Source organism: Cynocephalus volans, chromosome 3 (assembly GCF_027409185.1).
Source record: "Cynocephalus volans isolate mCynVol1 chromosome 3, mCynVol1.pri, whole genome shotgun sequence".
Classification (NCBI taxonomy): domain Eukaryota; kingdom Metazoa; phylum Chordata; class Mammalia; order Dermoptera; family Cynocephalidae; genus Cynocephalus; species Cynocephalus volans.
Window position 1 is genome coordinate 87,024,101 of NC_084462.1, and position 17,696 is coordinate 87,041,796.

General features: G+C 34.9%; 1 protein-coding gene across 8 annotated transcripts in view; it reads left to right on the forward strand.

The window, feature by feature from the left end:
• The window catches only part of DMXL2 (Dmx like 2), a 152,377-nt gene that overhangs the window by 84,738 nt on the left and 49,943 nt on the right, over window positions 1–17,696 (forward strand). For 6 of the 8 annotated variants that reach the window (XM_063088707.1, XM_063088709.1, XM_063088711.1 and 3 more), the window contains 4 exons: window positions 1,526–1,615; window positions 3,884–4,001; window positions 7,554–7,673; window positions 16,157–16,384. In XM_063088707.1, coding sequence (XP_062944777.1) covers window positions 1,526–1,615; window positions 3,884–4,001; window positions 7,554–7,673; window positions 16,157–16,384 — 556 coding nt within the window. The remainder of the gene's footprint in view (window positions 1–1,525; window positions 1,616–3,883; window positions 4,002–7,553; window positions 7,674–16,156; window positions 16,385–17,696) is intronic. The other 2 variants (XM_063088713.1, XM_063088714.1) reach the window with 1 other exon arrangement.

The window sequence follows — 17,696 nt, forward strand, 5'->3', positions numbered from 1 at the left end:
TCTTCTACTGTAAAATGAGTTCCTTGGTTGGAGGTGAAGTTGAGTGGGATTCTGTAGTGCTAAACAGACATTCGTTAAGTCTCTTAGTTATAGTGCTGGCAGAGTTGTGGGCAGTGAAGGCAAATCCTTAGCTGGAATATGTATCATTTTTTGTGAGGGGGTTTCAACCTTGGCTGCATAGTGGAATCACCTGAGGGACTTGTAAAATTCCTGATGATCGGATTGTACCCCAGACCAATAAATCAGTCTCTGTGGCTGGGACCTAAGCATCAGTGATTGTGAAAGCTCTCCAGGTGATTCAGCGTGCAGCCATGGTTGACAACCATTTATCTATAGCAGTACTTCTTAAACTTTAGTATGCACGTGAATCATCTGGAGATCTTGTAAAATGCTGGTGTCTTCGTTTTGGGGCCTGAGAAAGCATTTATAAGAAGCTTCCAGTTCCTGCTGGTCCATTGAGTAGCAAAGATTTATTTATTGTGTGCTGGAGAAATTCTGGCATTGTAGCGTCACCAAGTATAGGTCACAGTTGAGTCCAGATTTCAATTAATAGACCCAGCAGACTGTTAACACCACTTCTCAATGTCTGAGCTTACACTTTAAATCTTGGGTGAATGTACCCATACTAATAAATTCAGCCCTACCCAACCACATATTTTATCCCTCTTGATCTAATAACCCTAGAATCTATTCCCATACATGCTTTCTGGAATCCTACTGTACAAATTGGAAAGTTCCCACAACTCCAGTAAAAGTTCATGGAAACATTCATATTATCTTTTAATTCTGTTTTTCCGTGAACTTTTTGAAGTACCCTCATATATGCTTTTTCCTCCCAGAGCAGACCCAGTTCTTATATTCTTAAGCTAAGCTGGAATTTAATCCTTTTTATTGACCTGGCAGTAGCAAAAGGTGTAGCAGAGGTGGGCGCTGAGGAGAATGGGCATTCCTTTCTGAGGCAACTGCTTCCTATGAAGTTACTGAAAGGTTTTTATGCAAGAGAAGGTTGGTTGGAAGGTGGGGGGAGGAGACTACTTTTTAGCATTTGGGGGTTTTGGAGATCCAAAGTTAGGCTTTGTGTGTTAGTTCAAATATCTTCATCCCAAGACACAGAGTTCCACGTCTCAACCATTTCCCTGACCTTTGATCTGTCAGAGTTATAGTTTTACATGGCATTGCACATCTGTAAACCACACACTAAGGCATTGATTGGGCCAGATCTTCAGCCATGTCTGTCTTGGGCTTTAAGTTTGCAAAGATGAAGAGGACATGTTAAAAGAACTATATACATTGAAGTTATTTGCTGCTTATTTAGACACTGTAGATTTTTCCAAATGCTTGGTTAACTTTAACATGAGAATAAGAATGAGTATAGAAAGTTGAAATATTTCTTTGAATGTACAAGTATTAATTGACATTGTCAATCAGTGAATAGAGAGGGCCTTTAATGTCTAACGTGCTGTATCATATTAATAGTAGATTCAGAAATTGTTTATCATTAATATTTTTTGTTTTTTATTTACAGAAACTCATTGGAGAAGTGTTTAATATTGTAAGCCAACAGTCTACTGCTCGTCCTGGCTGCATTATTGAACTTGATGCAATAACCAACCAAGTAAAAAATATGCTTGTGAATTGGTGATATTAATATACCTTAAGCCAAAGTGTTTTATACATATATATCTTTCATTCTCAGAAAAATTCTCTTGTTTGGTACTAAATACAGCCAACTTCTGTTGATTCCCATAGTGAAAATCTACTAATGATTTAGAAATTATTTTTCTCCAGTTGAATTTTATCTGTAGCTTTATTTCCTGTTTAAAGGAAATTTGATTAAATTGAGGAAATCATGACCCTGATCTAGACATGCTGAGGGAAAATACATTGCAGCTGCATAGAGGCTCAGGTTGTGGTTTCTCTTTTTATGTTACTACTCATTTCAACTCAATAGAGGGTAACCTCAGCTTCAGAGTGTTTCCTTTGTTAAGCTGCATGTGGGGTATTTTTATGAGATGCATTAAAATGCAGATGAAAGTAGTATCAAAGTACACATTTACTTTTTAATCATACGTCCTTTGTGTAGTTAGTATTTCTCCCTAGCTACTACCTAGGAAAGAAAGAGAACCCTTCTTTCTATAGGGAGTTTGTAAACTCATTTTAGCTCTTAGGATATTTGTTTTTTCAGGATCATGTTTATAGACTAAGGGCTAGAACTAACATATTCATTCCAAATATAAAAGAAAGATTAGTTTGGTGAGGGAGTTACCCATATTTTTAAATAAGGAAATGAATAAAGAGCCAACTATATTTGAAAACAAGTATAGAATTATGTCATAATTTTTCCAGGGTACCCTGTATATTCTGTTAGGGAAAATGTAATCATTTCCATTTATGTAGAGAAATTACCACATCAGCTCTTGGTAACAGAAGTGGGGCTGCCAGACTCAAATTACTTATGCCATCTAGGAAGTTTTTAACTTTTTTATCCCCAAACACCATGCCTTTGCTTCAAATTTAACCTGTGATTTCCTTTTTTCTACTCCATAGGGATGGAAGAGTGGGTTGTCTTCTTTCTCATAGATACCTTACTTTTTTATGGACTGGATGTTAAATTCTTCCCCCATTTTAGTCCCTCTGACTCTTTACCATGGGATGTTAATATGGTCCACTCTTACGTAGCATTATTTTTACTTCATATTTTCTGAATACTTTTTTCCCCTCCTGCTTGTGGCTATCTTTAACATAAGGCTGGTAAATTGTAAGCACTAATAAATGACATAGGCTTATATATGACAAAGTTTAAAAGTCAATTCTAGGTGTTTTCCCAGTGTGTGTTATGATTTCTATATCCATGAAAACATCACCCTTCCTTTTTCTTTCATTCATTCTTTTTCCCTTGGAAAGGTGATCTCCTGTTTGTATTATGAGTATGAAGAGACTTTTTAATGTTTCTGCCAGGAGGGACATAAAAATACCCTATAATTTTCATTAAAATTCTGTGGCTCAACCTAATATACTCCTTTTATTTCCTTGTCTATGTAAGGAGTTTGATTTTGCTCTATTCTTTAAGATTATAACCTATCCATCCAGTGCCAAGATAACTATAGCTGCTTCTCTTTCTTAAAATCTGTGGGGCAGCCATCTGAATGCCTTGACACACTTGCACAGTAAGCTTTAGTTTGGATCTAGCCTTTCCTTGAATTTCAGTTCACCTTTGGTGAACTGAAATTTCAGTACTCTCTTTTCTTTGTGGTTCAGAAACATAGCAGTTGACAGTGATGTTTCTTTCAGCCATTCTTCTAGAGATCCTAGATACTTAGGTGTAAGTATATTTATCCAGAGACATGTCCTGCTGACTGTTATAGGATCCCTCATAATTCCCACTAGACAGACCTCTTGGGGTATTTTTAGGAACTTTCTGGGCTTTTGTTGTTGTTTTTGTGGTTTTTTGTTTTGTTTTGTTTTCAAGTGGAATTGGAAAAATTACTAGTTCTGTTATTAGTCTAGTGTGCCTTATATAGTTAGGATAGCCTTCCCCAGCCAGTCATGAGACCTGATGCTTTGGGGCTCAAAGTAGTACAGATCACTTACCTGTTTTTATGATTTTGTTCTTTTGGGGGCTCTTTTTGATATGTAAGTCTGTTGATTTGTTTTTAGTAGTGCTCTTCTGTTCTGCTGTTGGCTGTGGCATCTTGGAAAGTAATTTCTCTCTGACCATGATAATTTTAATGATTTTTTTCTGTTGCTTTTTTCTCTCTAATTGGTTAATAAATAAAGAATAGACATTGTTAGATTTATTTCTTCTGTATTAGTGTTGGGGAGGTGATGGGTGAGAGAGAGAATTTCAAAGATAAAAACTCCATTTTTCTTTTCATATTCATAGTGTGGCTCAAATACACAGTTGCTTCATGTGTTTCAAGAAGACTTCATTATAGGTTATAAACCACATAAGGAAGATATGGAGAGAAAGGAAACAGAAATATTTTTTCAGCCATCACAAGGTACATTTTAAAAATAGTCTGTTTGCTTATGTTAATCCTAAAAAAAAGATAGCCAAGCTTTCACTGAGTATGGATCTTCATAAGTCATCACTCTCATAATTTTTGGCAGATATACCAATTAGTTCTGTCAGATTGCTTGTCTGTAGAAGAAGAAGGCATGTGGGTGAAAATCACATTTTGAAAGATTGTTCACCGGTGTCATAGAGTTTTGCCAAGAAATAATACTTATGAAAATTAGTTTGTTTTGAAAGTAATTTTAGTTATTTAACTCTACAATTAAATTATTTTGATTTCCCCGTGGTATCTTAAGGAAACCAGTTAATTTTAGTGTAGATTTTAAAAAGTTCCGAGTAAATTGCTACAGACCATTGATGAGTGTAGAATGTAAGACATTATGTTGTATAGTATACTACAAACCTCATGAACACTGTGAATTAAAGGTACCATCTCATAGTTTTCCCCTCGGAGTGTAGTATTTCTTTTTCTGTCTTGTGAAAGAAAGTAGTTTCTCTATAAGCCCTTTCAAAAACAAACAGTATTATGTTTAGGTTTAACTATGTTTTATTTTATTTTATTTTTTAAATTGACAGATAACATTATGTATGTATAACTTTGTGATTATAAAACTCTGTTCTGCTTTAAGAATTAATTTTCTATGATAAATACATTTTTAGTTAATAAAGGATTTCCAGATACTTTATCTCACTTGGTTATAAATTGTGACTACCTAGACAGATATATTTAATTTTCTTAGTACAGTTTTTATCACAGAATTATGTATAGACACCTAAGGAAACTATTTCCACTGAATTTGTACAAATAATTTTTTTTGGTTTAGTGAAAAATCAGAATGAGTTCCCATCTTCTATGAAGCTTAGCTCAAACATCTTTTTCACTCCTCAGACTAGTCATTTTTTTTCTTTCGTGTCTTTCTTCATATATAGAACTTTTTTAATTCATAAATTATTCAGTTGTTATGTTCAGTTTTATTTCACTATTACTATAGCATAACAGTACTGCTTTATAGTTTTAAAATTTGCTTTTGTGTAGTATTTTTACCTTTATCTGGGTTAAACTTTTTTATATGCTTTTCAACAAATCTAGCTACCATTTATCTCACTATTTCTAACAGGGAAAACATGCCAACCTACTAGATAATGATGCTTATTGGTATTTTTCTTTATAATATTTTCAGTTAATAGACTTGCATTAAAAATTTTTTAAAAATTTATCTCTTGATATTTCTTTATGCCACTGCTAAATCAGGCCAAAGGATTTTCTCAGTGCTTTCTTGGTTTTCCTTTAGTTTTTCTGTGAAATTTCTCTGTGATATTCTTCCTAATTTTATAGCTATTTTCTTAAATGACTTGATGTGTATATTTCTCCTCTTCTCTGCCGTTTGCTTTATTTTATACATTGTAAGTTTTAATTAAAACTTAATTACTTTTTTAATTAGGGAAAATGCCAAATATAGATAAAAGTACATAATTAAATGAATATCCATATGCCAATAATGTAGATTGACAATTTAAAAATTTTATCACACTTGCTTTATCTACCCTATTTTCTTTTCCTTTTTTCCTGAAATATTTTAGAGCAAATCATCCATTGTGTTGTTTCACTCCTGTGTACTTAATATGCATTTCTAAAAATGATTTTCTTACATGTTTGTTATTATCAGATTGATAAAATAACAAAATTTCTCAGAATCATGTAATTAGTCCATATTTACTTCATTCAGTTGCCTCAAAAGTTTGGGGATTTTTTGGTTTGTTTGTATGTTTTTAATTTGTTTGAATCCATATCCAAACAAGGCTTATACATTGTGTTTTCATTGTCTATTAAGAGTCCTTTAATCTAAAGTGAATCCCCCATGTACTCATTATTTCACTGACTTGCTTTAGAGCAAGTTATTTTTTAGGAATTTCTTTGACTACTTACTTGTGATGTCATTTAAAATTTTTCTTGTCTACTATATTTCCAGTAAAATGGAAGTTAGCTCTGTGTACTTGATTAGATCTAGCTTCAGCTTCCTAGGTGATATTGTGTACTCATATGTATACACCAGAGAGAACATAATGTTAGAACGTCTCACTTTTAGCAATACTAAGATTGAGGAGATTCAGTTGGTGGCTCCATTGTAATTTGCCAGCAGTCTTTTATCTTATGGTTTCTTCCATTGAATATTATTGATTTTGAATAAGTTATTTCATTAGGGATTGCAAAGTTATGATTTTCTAATTTTACCAGTTGTCACTTATTAGCTAGAAAGTATCTGTAGAAAAGGTATTCCCTTATTAACTAGGGTTCTTGGTTTACTTTGAAAAACAGTTATTTTAGGAAAGTCAGGTTAAGTGCTTGGCTGTTTCCTTTTAATTGACAATTTTGTGATCAGGAGTTTGTGCCGTAGTTACCTCCAGTGGTTATTGATGAATTTATTGTTTGGTTTTGTCTTTTGAGTATCATTATTATCCCATTAAAAAATAACTATTTATTGAACAATAATATACATACAAGCACTCATATAACTCTGTATTTTTACATATTTAGCATATTTCAATCCATTTGTAGTCATTATTCTTTTTAATCCTCACATTGTCCTATATTAGGCTAGTAAGAATCATTTCAAGTTAGTCTTGAGTCCTTTTGGCATCACCTGATTATTCTGATAGTTTACTTTCCTTCAAGCACAAGATATCTCAGGCTTATCTTATAGTTATCCTTTGTGAGAATGGAATCATTCCTTCAAAATGTCCCTTTTAATGAGGAATGCTATTTAGAGACCATAATTTGAACTCTAGCAGTGTTCGCTGTCAATGAGTTTTCATTTTTAAGGAAAATTTTTGTTGTCCTGTTTAGATCTCATTTCTTTATGTGAATAATTTAGTCATCAACAGGGAAAATTATTCCCACAAATGATGTCTTTTCTTAAAAAAATGCATGAAATTTCTGCAAAGTCTTTTCTGCACTCTACCACTGCCCCTCCCACCATGACATTTAAAAATTTTTTTAAATGCTGTTTTCATACAGGAAAACCAGCATTAATGTTTATTTCACTCTTTACTTTTAATTTCCAATTTTTCAAATAGGAGTCAGTGCCCCACTTACTTCAGGGGGCATCCAGTGAGGCTGGCCTGGGCTCTGTGCACTCACACTCTCCCTTCCTTCCTCTCCTTCCATTCCTTCCTCTGGTCCTTCTTTTTCTTCCTTTCCTTGCTTTCTTATGTGCCAATTTTTTCTGTTCGGTATTTTTGTGAACTCATAGTTTTTTACATAGTCAATGTGTTTTAATAAATTGTATTTATTTTTATTCTTTGTTGTTCAAGTTGTCCCATCTTTGACAACCAGGTATCCATTCATGTTGGCTTTTGTGTACTTTTGACATAGCCCCATTAGTCTTTGATATCTGCCTAACTTTTGGCACAAAAATTGTTTACAACTCCTCCTTAAAGTCTATTCTCCCCCCTCAAGGGGTGTTTTTAGCTTTTAAAAAGTGTTTTTTCAACCCTATAGAAACATATTAATCTAAATATCCTTTCCTTTGAACAATAGGATATCGCCCACCACAATTTTCAGAAAAGTTCTTTTTAGTAGTAATTGAAAAGGACAGCAATAATTACTCTATTCTCCATATGTGGCACCTTCATCTTAAATCTGTACAAGCATGTTTAGGTAAGTAATATTTTTTTACAGAGGTGATGTGAAATAAATTTATTCTTTAGAATGTGCTTTAGGTTGGTTAATTCTTTAAAATGAAGTTCTGATGAACTATAAAGTGAGTTGCTGAATTGAAATATGTCTCTGCCAGACTTTTAATTACAAGGTCATAAATCATTAATGAAATAGGCTAATCCTAAAAACAAACCAGTCTATGGACACATTAGACATATTGAAAAAAATAAAAGCTTGATTTATTTTTTCAAATAATATTTATTAAGTACCTATTATGACTCTGTTTTAGATCAGTTCTATCCATAGTATTAATATTGTCCTTTTTTGTTGATTTATACGCATTGCGATCTGATGCAGTGTACATAAGCTTTAGCATCACTGAGAGAAGCAGATTTGCTGTTTGGTAAAATATGACTGAGCATCTGAAGCTTATAAGCAGAACTATTTTCATAGAAGATTAAGAAATGCAACAGTGGGCTGGTCAGTTAGCTCAGTTGGTTAGAGCGTGGTGCTGATAACACCAAGGTCCAGGGTTTGATCCCTGTACTGGCTAGCTGCCCCCCACCAAAAAAAAGCAGCAAGTATTAAAAAAAAAAATCATTTCAACCATGCTTTTGTTATATACATTCATATTAATCTCTTAATAAATTAGGAAATCTGAAGTATGAAACAAAAAATTAATCATAGGTCTTTTTTTTAAACAAACTTTTACTTTCTGAGAGATAATTTTTAAAATGAAGAACTACACAATAGCTATATCAGACTGAATCTACTTTAAACCAGTTAAATTAGAATATTTAAGAGAGTTGTAAAAAGATTTTATTATTTCTGGTAATTATATAATTTAACCAATTTTATATACATTAAACATTTAATACACTGAAACAATTATATGCATTTTTTCCCTTTGTATTAAACACTCTAAACTAAAAACGTTATATATCACATAACTTTGTAAGTAGCAGTTCTAATTGGGCCACGAGCTAGCATTAGAAAAACCAAATGAGGGCTTCCTGTCAAGATGGTGGAGTAGACAGTTCCTAGCATTGCTCTCTCCCGCAAATCAACCAATTTGCTACTATTGAAAAACAGCAATAGGAGGCCCGAGATCTGCGCTGTAACAGGCAAGAGCTGTGCGCTCGGAACCCCCAGGCCAGTGCCTACCGCCCCAAGAGGCCTGGGAGCTGCTGGGCCCACATGCTCCAAGTCAGCCATGCTGGAAAAGGCAGGCATCATGGGACCCCTAGCCAAGGCTAGTGCCTGCTGCCCAGAATTGGCAGTTCCCTTCAGGATCCAGGCCAGACATCAGTGTGGAATGAGTGGACTGTGATATCCCCTCCCACAATGACTAAACACCAAAGGAAAGATACCAGAAATATGAAAAATCAAGAAAGTACATCACCACCAAAGGAAAATAATAACTCTCAAGCTCTAGATCCTATAGAACAGGAAGTCCTTGAAATGACTGACAAGGAATTTCATGAAACAATTCAAAGGAAACTAAATGATATACAAGAAGACTCAGTTAGACAACACAATGAAATGGGAAAAGCTATACAGGATCTGAAAGAATATATGTACAAAAAATCAATGCCTTGAAAAAGAATGTAGCAGAGTTTGTGGAGCTAAAGTATTCATTCAACAAAATAAAAAACACCACAGAGAGTCTAACCAGCAGGCTGGAACAAGCAGAAGAGAGAATTTCTGATCTTGAAGACAAGCTCTTTGAATTAACACAGGCAGACCAGAAAAACAAAAAAAGAATTTTAAAAATTGGACAAAATCGAAGAGAGATGACAGACAATCTTAAGCGCTCAAATATCCGAATCCTGGGTATTCCACAAGGGGAGGAAAAAGGAAATGGCATTGAAAACATATTCAATGAAATAATAGCAGAAAACTAGATATAGGGAAAGTCACAGATCTTCAGATACAGGAGGCCCAAAGATCCCCAAACATATTCAACCCAAAAAGGTCCTTTCCAAGACATGTTATAGTCAAACTGGCAAAACTCAAAGACAAAGAGAGAATCTTAAAAGCTGCAAGAGAGAAGTGGCAAGTCACCTATAAGGGAGCCCCAAACAGACTAACCTCAGACTTTTCATCAGAAACCCTAAAAGCCAGAAAAGAAAGGGATGATATATTCAGAATAGTAAAGGACAAAAATTGCCAGGCAAGAATACTTTACCCAGCAAGGCTATCATTCTGAAATGAAGGACAAATAGTATATTTCTCAGACAAACAAAAACTGCTGGAGTTTACTACCACATGACCAGCCTTACAAGAAATTCTCAAGGAAGTACTGGGTTTGATACCACAAAAACAACCATCACTGCCATGAATACTCAAGAAAGAGCAAAACCTATGAGTAAAGCAAAAATGCTAACAATGAAGAAAAAAAAAGTTTATCACCTCAAGAAACCAACAAATAGAGAAGACAAACAGAAAATCAGAAATAAAGGAACAAAAGATACTTAAGACATCTAAACCAAAATCAATAAAATGCTAGGAGTAAATCAGCACCATTCAATAATAACTCTGAATGTAAGAGGATTAAATTCCCCACCCAAAAGACACAGACTGACTGACTGGATTCAAAAAGTGGACCCAACTATATGCTGCCTTCAAGAGACTCACCTCACCTGTAAAGACACACATAGACTAAGAGTGAAAGGATGGAAACAGATATACCATGCAAATAGAAATGAAAAATGAGCTGGAGTAGCTATTCTTATATCAGATAAAATAGATTTTAAAGCAAAAACCATAAAAAGAGATAAAGAAGGCAACTATCTAATGATAAAAGGATCTGTCCATCAAGACAACATAACAATCATAAATATATATGCACCCAATGTCAGAGCAGCCAGATTTATAAAGCAAACACTGTTAGATCTAAAGAATGAGATAGACACTAACACCATAATAGCAGGAGACCCGAACACCCCACTCTCAATGATGGATGGATTATCTAGGCAAAAAATCAGTAGAGAAACACAAGATCACAACAACACTTTAGACCAATTGGATTGGCAGATATCTACAGAACATTCCATCAAACAACCTCAGAATATTCATTCTTCTCATCAGCTCATGAAACATTCTCCAGGATAGACCGCATGTTAGGTCACAAAGCAAGTCTCAACAAATTCAAAAAAATTGGAATTATTCCATGTATTTTTTCAGATCACAGTGGATTAAAATTAGAGATCAATAACAAATAAAACTCTGGAAACTATACAAACACATGGAAATTAAACAACATTCTACTTAATGACATTTGTGTCCAAGAAGAAATTAAACAGGAAATAAAAGAATTCCTTGAAACTAATGAAAGTGAGGACACATCATACCAAAACCTGTAGGATACTGCAAAAGCAGTATTAAGGGGGAAATTTATCAAATTAAATGCTTACTTCAGAAGTAAAATAAACAACAGCACTTCACCTTAAAGATCTAGAAAAACAAGAACAAACAAAACCCGAAGTTAGATGGAAAGAAATAATTAAGATCAGAGCAGAACTAAATGCAATAGAAACCCCCAAAATGATACAAAAGATCAGTGAAACAAAAAGTTGGTTTTTTGAAAAGATAAATAAAATTGACAAACGTTTAGCAAGGTTAATTAAGAAGAGAGAAGACCCACATAACAAAAATTAGAAATGAAAAAGGTGACGTTACAACTGATAACTCAGAAATACAAGGAATCATTAGTGACTAACTATAAACAACTATATGCCAACAAATTTGAAAATCTAGAGGAATTGGATAAATTTCTGGACACATACAAACTACCAAAGTTGAGCCCAGAAGATATAGAAAATCTGAACAGACCAATAACAATAAAAGAGATTGAAGCTGTTATCAGAAGGCTCCCAACAAAGAAAAGCCCAGGACCGGACACGTTCACCGCAGAGTTCTACCAAACCTTCAAAGAGGAACTGATACCAGTTCACTACAAACTGGTTCCAAAAGATTGAAACAGAGGCCACTCTCCCAAACTCATTCTATGAGGCAATCATCACCCTGATACCAAAACCAGACAAAGATACATCAAAAATAGAAAACTACAGGCCAATATCCTTGATGAATATAGATGCAAAAATCTTCAATCAAATACTAGTTAACAGAATACAGCAACACATACACAAAACTATACACCATCATCAAGTGGGATTCATCCCTTGGATGCAAGGTTGGTTCAACATATGCAAATCAATAAATGTGGTACACCACATCAATAAAAGCAAAGACAAAAACCACATGATCATCTCTATAGACGCTGAAAAAGCATTTTATAAAATTCAACATTCATTCATGATAAAGACTCTCTACAAGTAAGGTATAGATGGAAAGTATCTCAACACAATTAAAGCCATATATGATAAGCCCACTGCCAATATCATCCTGAACAGGGAAAGCTGAAAGCTTTTATCTTAAGAACAGGAACTAGACAAGGATGCCCATTTTCACCACTCCTATTCAACATAGTGTTGGAAATACTAGCCAGAGCAGTCAGAGAAGAGAAGGAAATAAAGGGCATCTGGACTGGAAAAGATGAAGTCAAACTGTCCCTCTTTGTGGGTGATATGATCCTATATATCCAACAGCCTAAAGCCTCTACAAAAAAACTCTTAGAGTTGATAAGTGATTTCAGCAAAGTTGCAGGATACAAAATCAACATGCAAATATCAGTAGCATTTCTATACTTCAACAGTGAACATGCAGAAAAAGTAATCAAAAAAGCTAGCCCATTTATAATAGTCACCAAAAAAGTAAAATACTTAGGAATAAAGGTAACCAGAGATGTGAAAAATCTCTATGAAGAGAACCACAAATCACTGTTGAGAGAAATTAAAGAGGACACAAGAAGATGGAAGGATATCCTACGCTCTTGGATTGGAAGAATTAACATTGTGAAAATGTCCAGATTCAATGCAATCCCCATCAAAATTCCAATGACATTTTTCTCAGAAATGGAAAAAACTATCCAGACATTTATGTAGAATAACAAAAGACCACACAGTCAAAGCAATCCTGAGCAGCAAAAAAATAAATAAATAAAGCTGGAACCATAACACTACCTAACTTTAAACTATATTACAAAACTATAATAACCAAAACAGCATGGTGCTAGCATAAAAACAGACACATGGATTAATGGAATAGAATAGAGAACCCAGAAATCAACCTGTACACCTACAAAGGCACCTTTTGACAAAGGCACCTTTTGACAAAGGCACCTTTTGACAAAGGCACCAAGTCTACACACTGGTGAAGAGACTGCCTCTTCAGCAAATGGTGCTGGGAAAACTGGATTATTCATATGTAGGAGAATGAAGCTAGATCCGTACCTCTTACCATATACCAAAATCAACTCAAAATGAATTAAAAAATCAAACATACATCCTGAAATATACATCCTGAAACAATGAGACTCCTTAAAGAAAACACAGTGGAAACACTGCAGGAAGTAGGAGTGGGTACAGACTTCATGAATATGACCCCCAAAGCCCAGGCAACTAAAGGAAAAATAAACAAATGGGATTATGTCAGACTAAAAAGCTGCACAGCAAAAGAAACAATAACAGAGTGAAAAGACAAACAACAGATTGGGAGAAAATATTTGCAAAATATACATCTGACAAAGGATTAATATCCAGAGTACACAAGGAACTCAAATAACTTTACAGCAAAAAACAAATAATCCAGTTAAAAAATGGGCAAAGGAGCTGAATAGGCATTTCTCAAAGGAAGATATATGAATGGCCAACAGGCACTTGAAAAAATGCTCAACATCACTAAGCATCTGGGAAATGCAAATCAAAACCACTTTGAGATACCATCTCACTCCAGTCAGGATGACTACTATCTAAAAGACTGAGAACGATAAGTGCTGGAGAGGTTGCAGAGAAAAAGGAACTCTCATGCACTGTTGGTGGGACTGCAAAATGGTTCAGCCTTTATGGAAAATGACATGGAGGTTCCTCAAAAATTACAGATAGATCTACTATGTGACCCAGCTATTCCACGGCTGGGAATATACCCAGAGGAATGGAAATCATCATGCCAAAGGGATACCTGTACTCCAGTGTTTATTGCAGCTCTATTTACAATAGCCATGAGTTAGAACCAGCCCAAATGTCCATCATCACATGAGAGGACAGGGAAACTGTGGTATATCTACATAATGGAATTCTGCTATAAAAAAGAATGAAGTACTGCCATTCACAACAACATGGATGGACTTAGAGAAAATTGTGTTAAGTGAAACAAGTCAGGCACAGAAAGAGAAATACCACATGTTCTCACTTATTCATGGGAGCTAAAAATAAATAAATAAATAAACACACAAACAAATAAAGGGGGGGGAGAAGATACAACAATCACAACAATTCCTTTGGACTTAAGACAAGTGAACAGATATGATGTAGGTGAGGAGGGGAGAGAGGGAGGGGGGAAGAGGAACAGGTAAAGGGTCATGAAAATCAACTACAGTGTACATTGAGAAGTTAAAATAAATAAACAAATAAATAAATAAAAAAGAAAACCCAAATCATTTGCTAGAATCTTTACCTTTGCCTATGTGAGCCAAATATTCTTGAGGCACCAGGAATTAGACAATTCTTTCAAAGTCTTTGGAGCTAATTCTTGGCATTTTTTGTTGTTTCACAGTAATCTAAGAATAGGGGATCTAAAACCAGCTCATTAAGAAGAGACTCTTAACCCACCACTGAAAATAGTATTTTCTAGAATTGGGCACAGAGCCTGGAATCCCTCTGAAGAGATTTATAGAGGTAGTAACAGATCCTTGTGATAGGACAGGAACTATGTGGTATCTTATCTTCTCACTGCTTATAGTGGACTGTCCCACTGCTCTTCCCATAAAGCCAGGGCTAGGGTAGAGTTGCTTTTCTACCCTGTTTGTGATAGCACTAGAAGGTCACAGACAATGAAATTTTAGTAGAAGCAAACAGAATATTCTCTCTTCAGGGATGATAGAAGCATCTATCTTTTGGTTCTAACATTCACTGAAGCTTTAACATAGTGTATGTTGCCATTCACAGCTAACACTTGAATTTACCAGTGTTGAATATTCTGTCAGAGGGTGAAATGATCAGCTTAGATTTATATGGAGAAGGAAACATGTTGAATACCATTTGGGTACCAGGCACTGATATAGATGCTTTATGTATGTGAGATAGATATTATTCCCAGTTTGATAATTGAGTATGGTTAAGTAACTTGACCAAGTCCCATTATATAGTTTGCCACAGAACCAAGTTTCAAAATCAGACCTTGTTGGCCCTGCAGTCTTTGCTTTATCTCCTGCTCTTACCATGAGATCTATATTAGAAAATTGCCCAGTTTACAGGAAGAGAAATGATATAATTCAGCCTTATTTTGCAGATAAGAAAATAGCCAGAGATGGTGAAATACCCTGCTTAAGGAAACACATCTAGTCAGTGATAGAGGCAGGGTTAGGACTTCTGTCTCTGATTTCTGGTTCAAGACTGTAGTCTTATTCCATTTTATGAAAAAATTTTCATATTTCTTATTGAATGGACTGCCATTATAAGATAGTTTGACATGTTTAACATTCACCAGAAGCAAAAGGGAATTGATTATTTATTATCTCTTGGATATTCTGGTACACCTTGAGATGTAAAAAGCAGTAAGACCTCATCCCTGCCCTTGATGAATTCATAGTCTAATGGGGGAGACAGACACGCAAATAAATAAATGTAATACAAAGTATCCCTTATGTTTAACAGAAGCATAGGTAACTGAATCTGCTTAGAGATTTATACTCCACACTAATATGAAATCTGGAAACACTTCGGAAGAAGATCAAGTCAATCTTTGTAAGACTGGCCTTACAAAACCAGTCAACTAATACTGTCTTAAATTTCTTTGGAACTTTTATTTTTTGTATTTGTCCTTGAAATCATTCTCTTTGAGCATTTGATAATTAAGAGGCTGGTGTTCTAGTGCTGTCTTTGCCACTAGCTAATTATATGACCTTAGGAAAATTATTAAGCTCTCCAAGTTTAAATTTCTTCATCTAGTTAGTGAGACAGTACATTTTTATTTCTCAAAGTCTGATTCATCACTCATCTGTTTCAAAAACACGTGGGCTGCTAGTTAAAAATGCAGATCTACCCCAAGTCAGCTATGGTTAGGCCTGTCTCTATGGTTAGGCCTGGAAATTTGCATGTTAACAAATTTCTCAAGCATTTAAAATGTTTAAAGTGTTAACCTTAATAATTTAAGCTTTTTTTTTTTTTTCTAGCTCTTATATGTTGTGGTTGTTCCCTGACCATACCCCTGTGATGGAGTTGAAAAAATGTCTGAAAATTGGCTTTGTCTCCAAAAGTACTTTTAAGAAGCCATGTTTCTTAAATTATAAGAAATACTATTCTAGCTCGTGTGTATAGTGATGATAATAATGCATTTTATAATTTCATAATTTATTTTTAAAGCTAAAGCTTCAGAAGGTGCTTCATCTGAGAGTCTACTTTCAGTCCCTGGACAGAAGAATGTAGATTCTTCTCCAGAAACCTCTCCTAGCGTGAGCCGCATGCCACATTCTTCATCGATTGCCAATCTTCAGACTGCTAGTAAACTTATTCTGAGTTCAAGACTGGTATATAGCCAACCTCTTGATCTCCCAGAAGCAGTTGAAGTAATAAGAGCAACACCTTCAGCAGGTAAGGTTACTTTAAGACTAGGCAGTGGTAGCCCAGAGTCATTAAAATGAATGAACTCTTTTGTAGATAAAATAGATGAACTCTTCTGAAATATGTGCTATGTTGACATTGAAAGAAAATTTTATTTTCTAGTAATGATATATCTGCTTAGAAACATGTCTTTGTAAGAAATAATTTCTTGTGATAAATGTAATCAGCATGACAGAATGTAGTGTAAATATTTTAATGTGAGGTGTCTTACCTACACTTTTGAATACTATGATAGTAAAATTTCAAAGGACAAATATGTTCATTTGCAAATCACGGAAGCTTATTTTTTTAATTCTTTTAATCTGTGTTGTGCTAATCATGTCTCGGTATTATTAAGTAGGTTTGAACAAGGGTTGGCAGGTACTTTGGGGGAAAATGTAGGATAAAATACTGTAGTATGGCTGGCTAGAATGATACTGACCTTAGCAAGGTGGGTATCATCTAAGATAATTTAGAGGGCAAGACTGGCAACTGTATTTAAAATGATCTGCTACTTGTGGAATACTAATTGGGGAGTTCTAAGAATAGTGTTTTCTGGGGAACCAATTGGAGGTTCAAGACTGTTCCAATTACTAGTGAATGGTATTGAGTATAGGTGTTCTCTTACTCAACCCTAAGACAGTTTTGCATTCATAGCTGGAAAGATCACGTTGAGAAGAGCTTACTCTGGGCTTTTGTGGCAGGTGTATATCTAGGCCAGTTTTTGTTTTTTTTGTTTTTATTTTTGTTTTTTAAGTTTTTTTTAAATTTATTTTTTCTTAGCATAGTCATTGTTACAAATCATAGTTATTCTTTATGCCCCTTACTAGGCACCCATCCCCGTCCCCCTCTAATAACCATAGATTTGTTCTCTTCATCTGATAGGTTAACTGTTCCTCTGTTGATTTATGGCCTAGATGATCTGTCCCATACTGAGACAGGTGTGATCAAGTCCTCCCCTATTATTGTATATTATCGTAAATCAGATGCTTCTTCTATTGCTCTGGAGTGTGCCCTGTGGAGAGAGAGGACCTCTTTTTTTTTTGGTTTCTACTCGTGCCTCTCCTTTTATCAATGTAGTTGAGAGTCTGGTACGCCGTCTGCTTGGTGGCTGTGGCCGCTACTATAGAGACTAGCTGCTTTTGCAGCAATCATGGCAATTGCGGTGGCTATGGTGGGTGTATTAGTCCATTTTGTGTTGCTGTGACAGAAATATCTGAGACTGGGTAATTTATAAAGAACAGAGGTTTATTTAGCTTACGATTCTGGGACAGCTGCATCTGGCATGGGCCTCAGGCTGCTT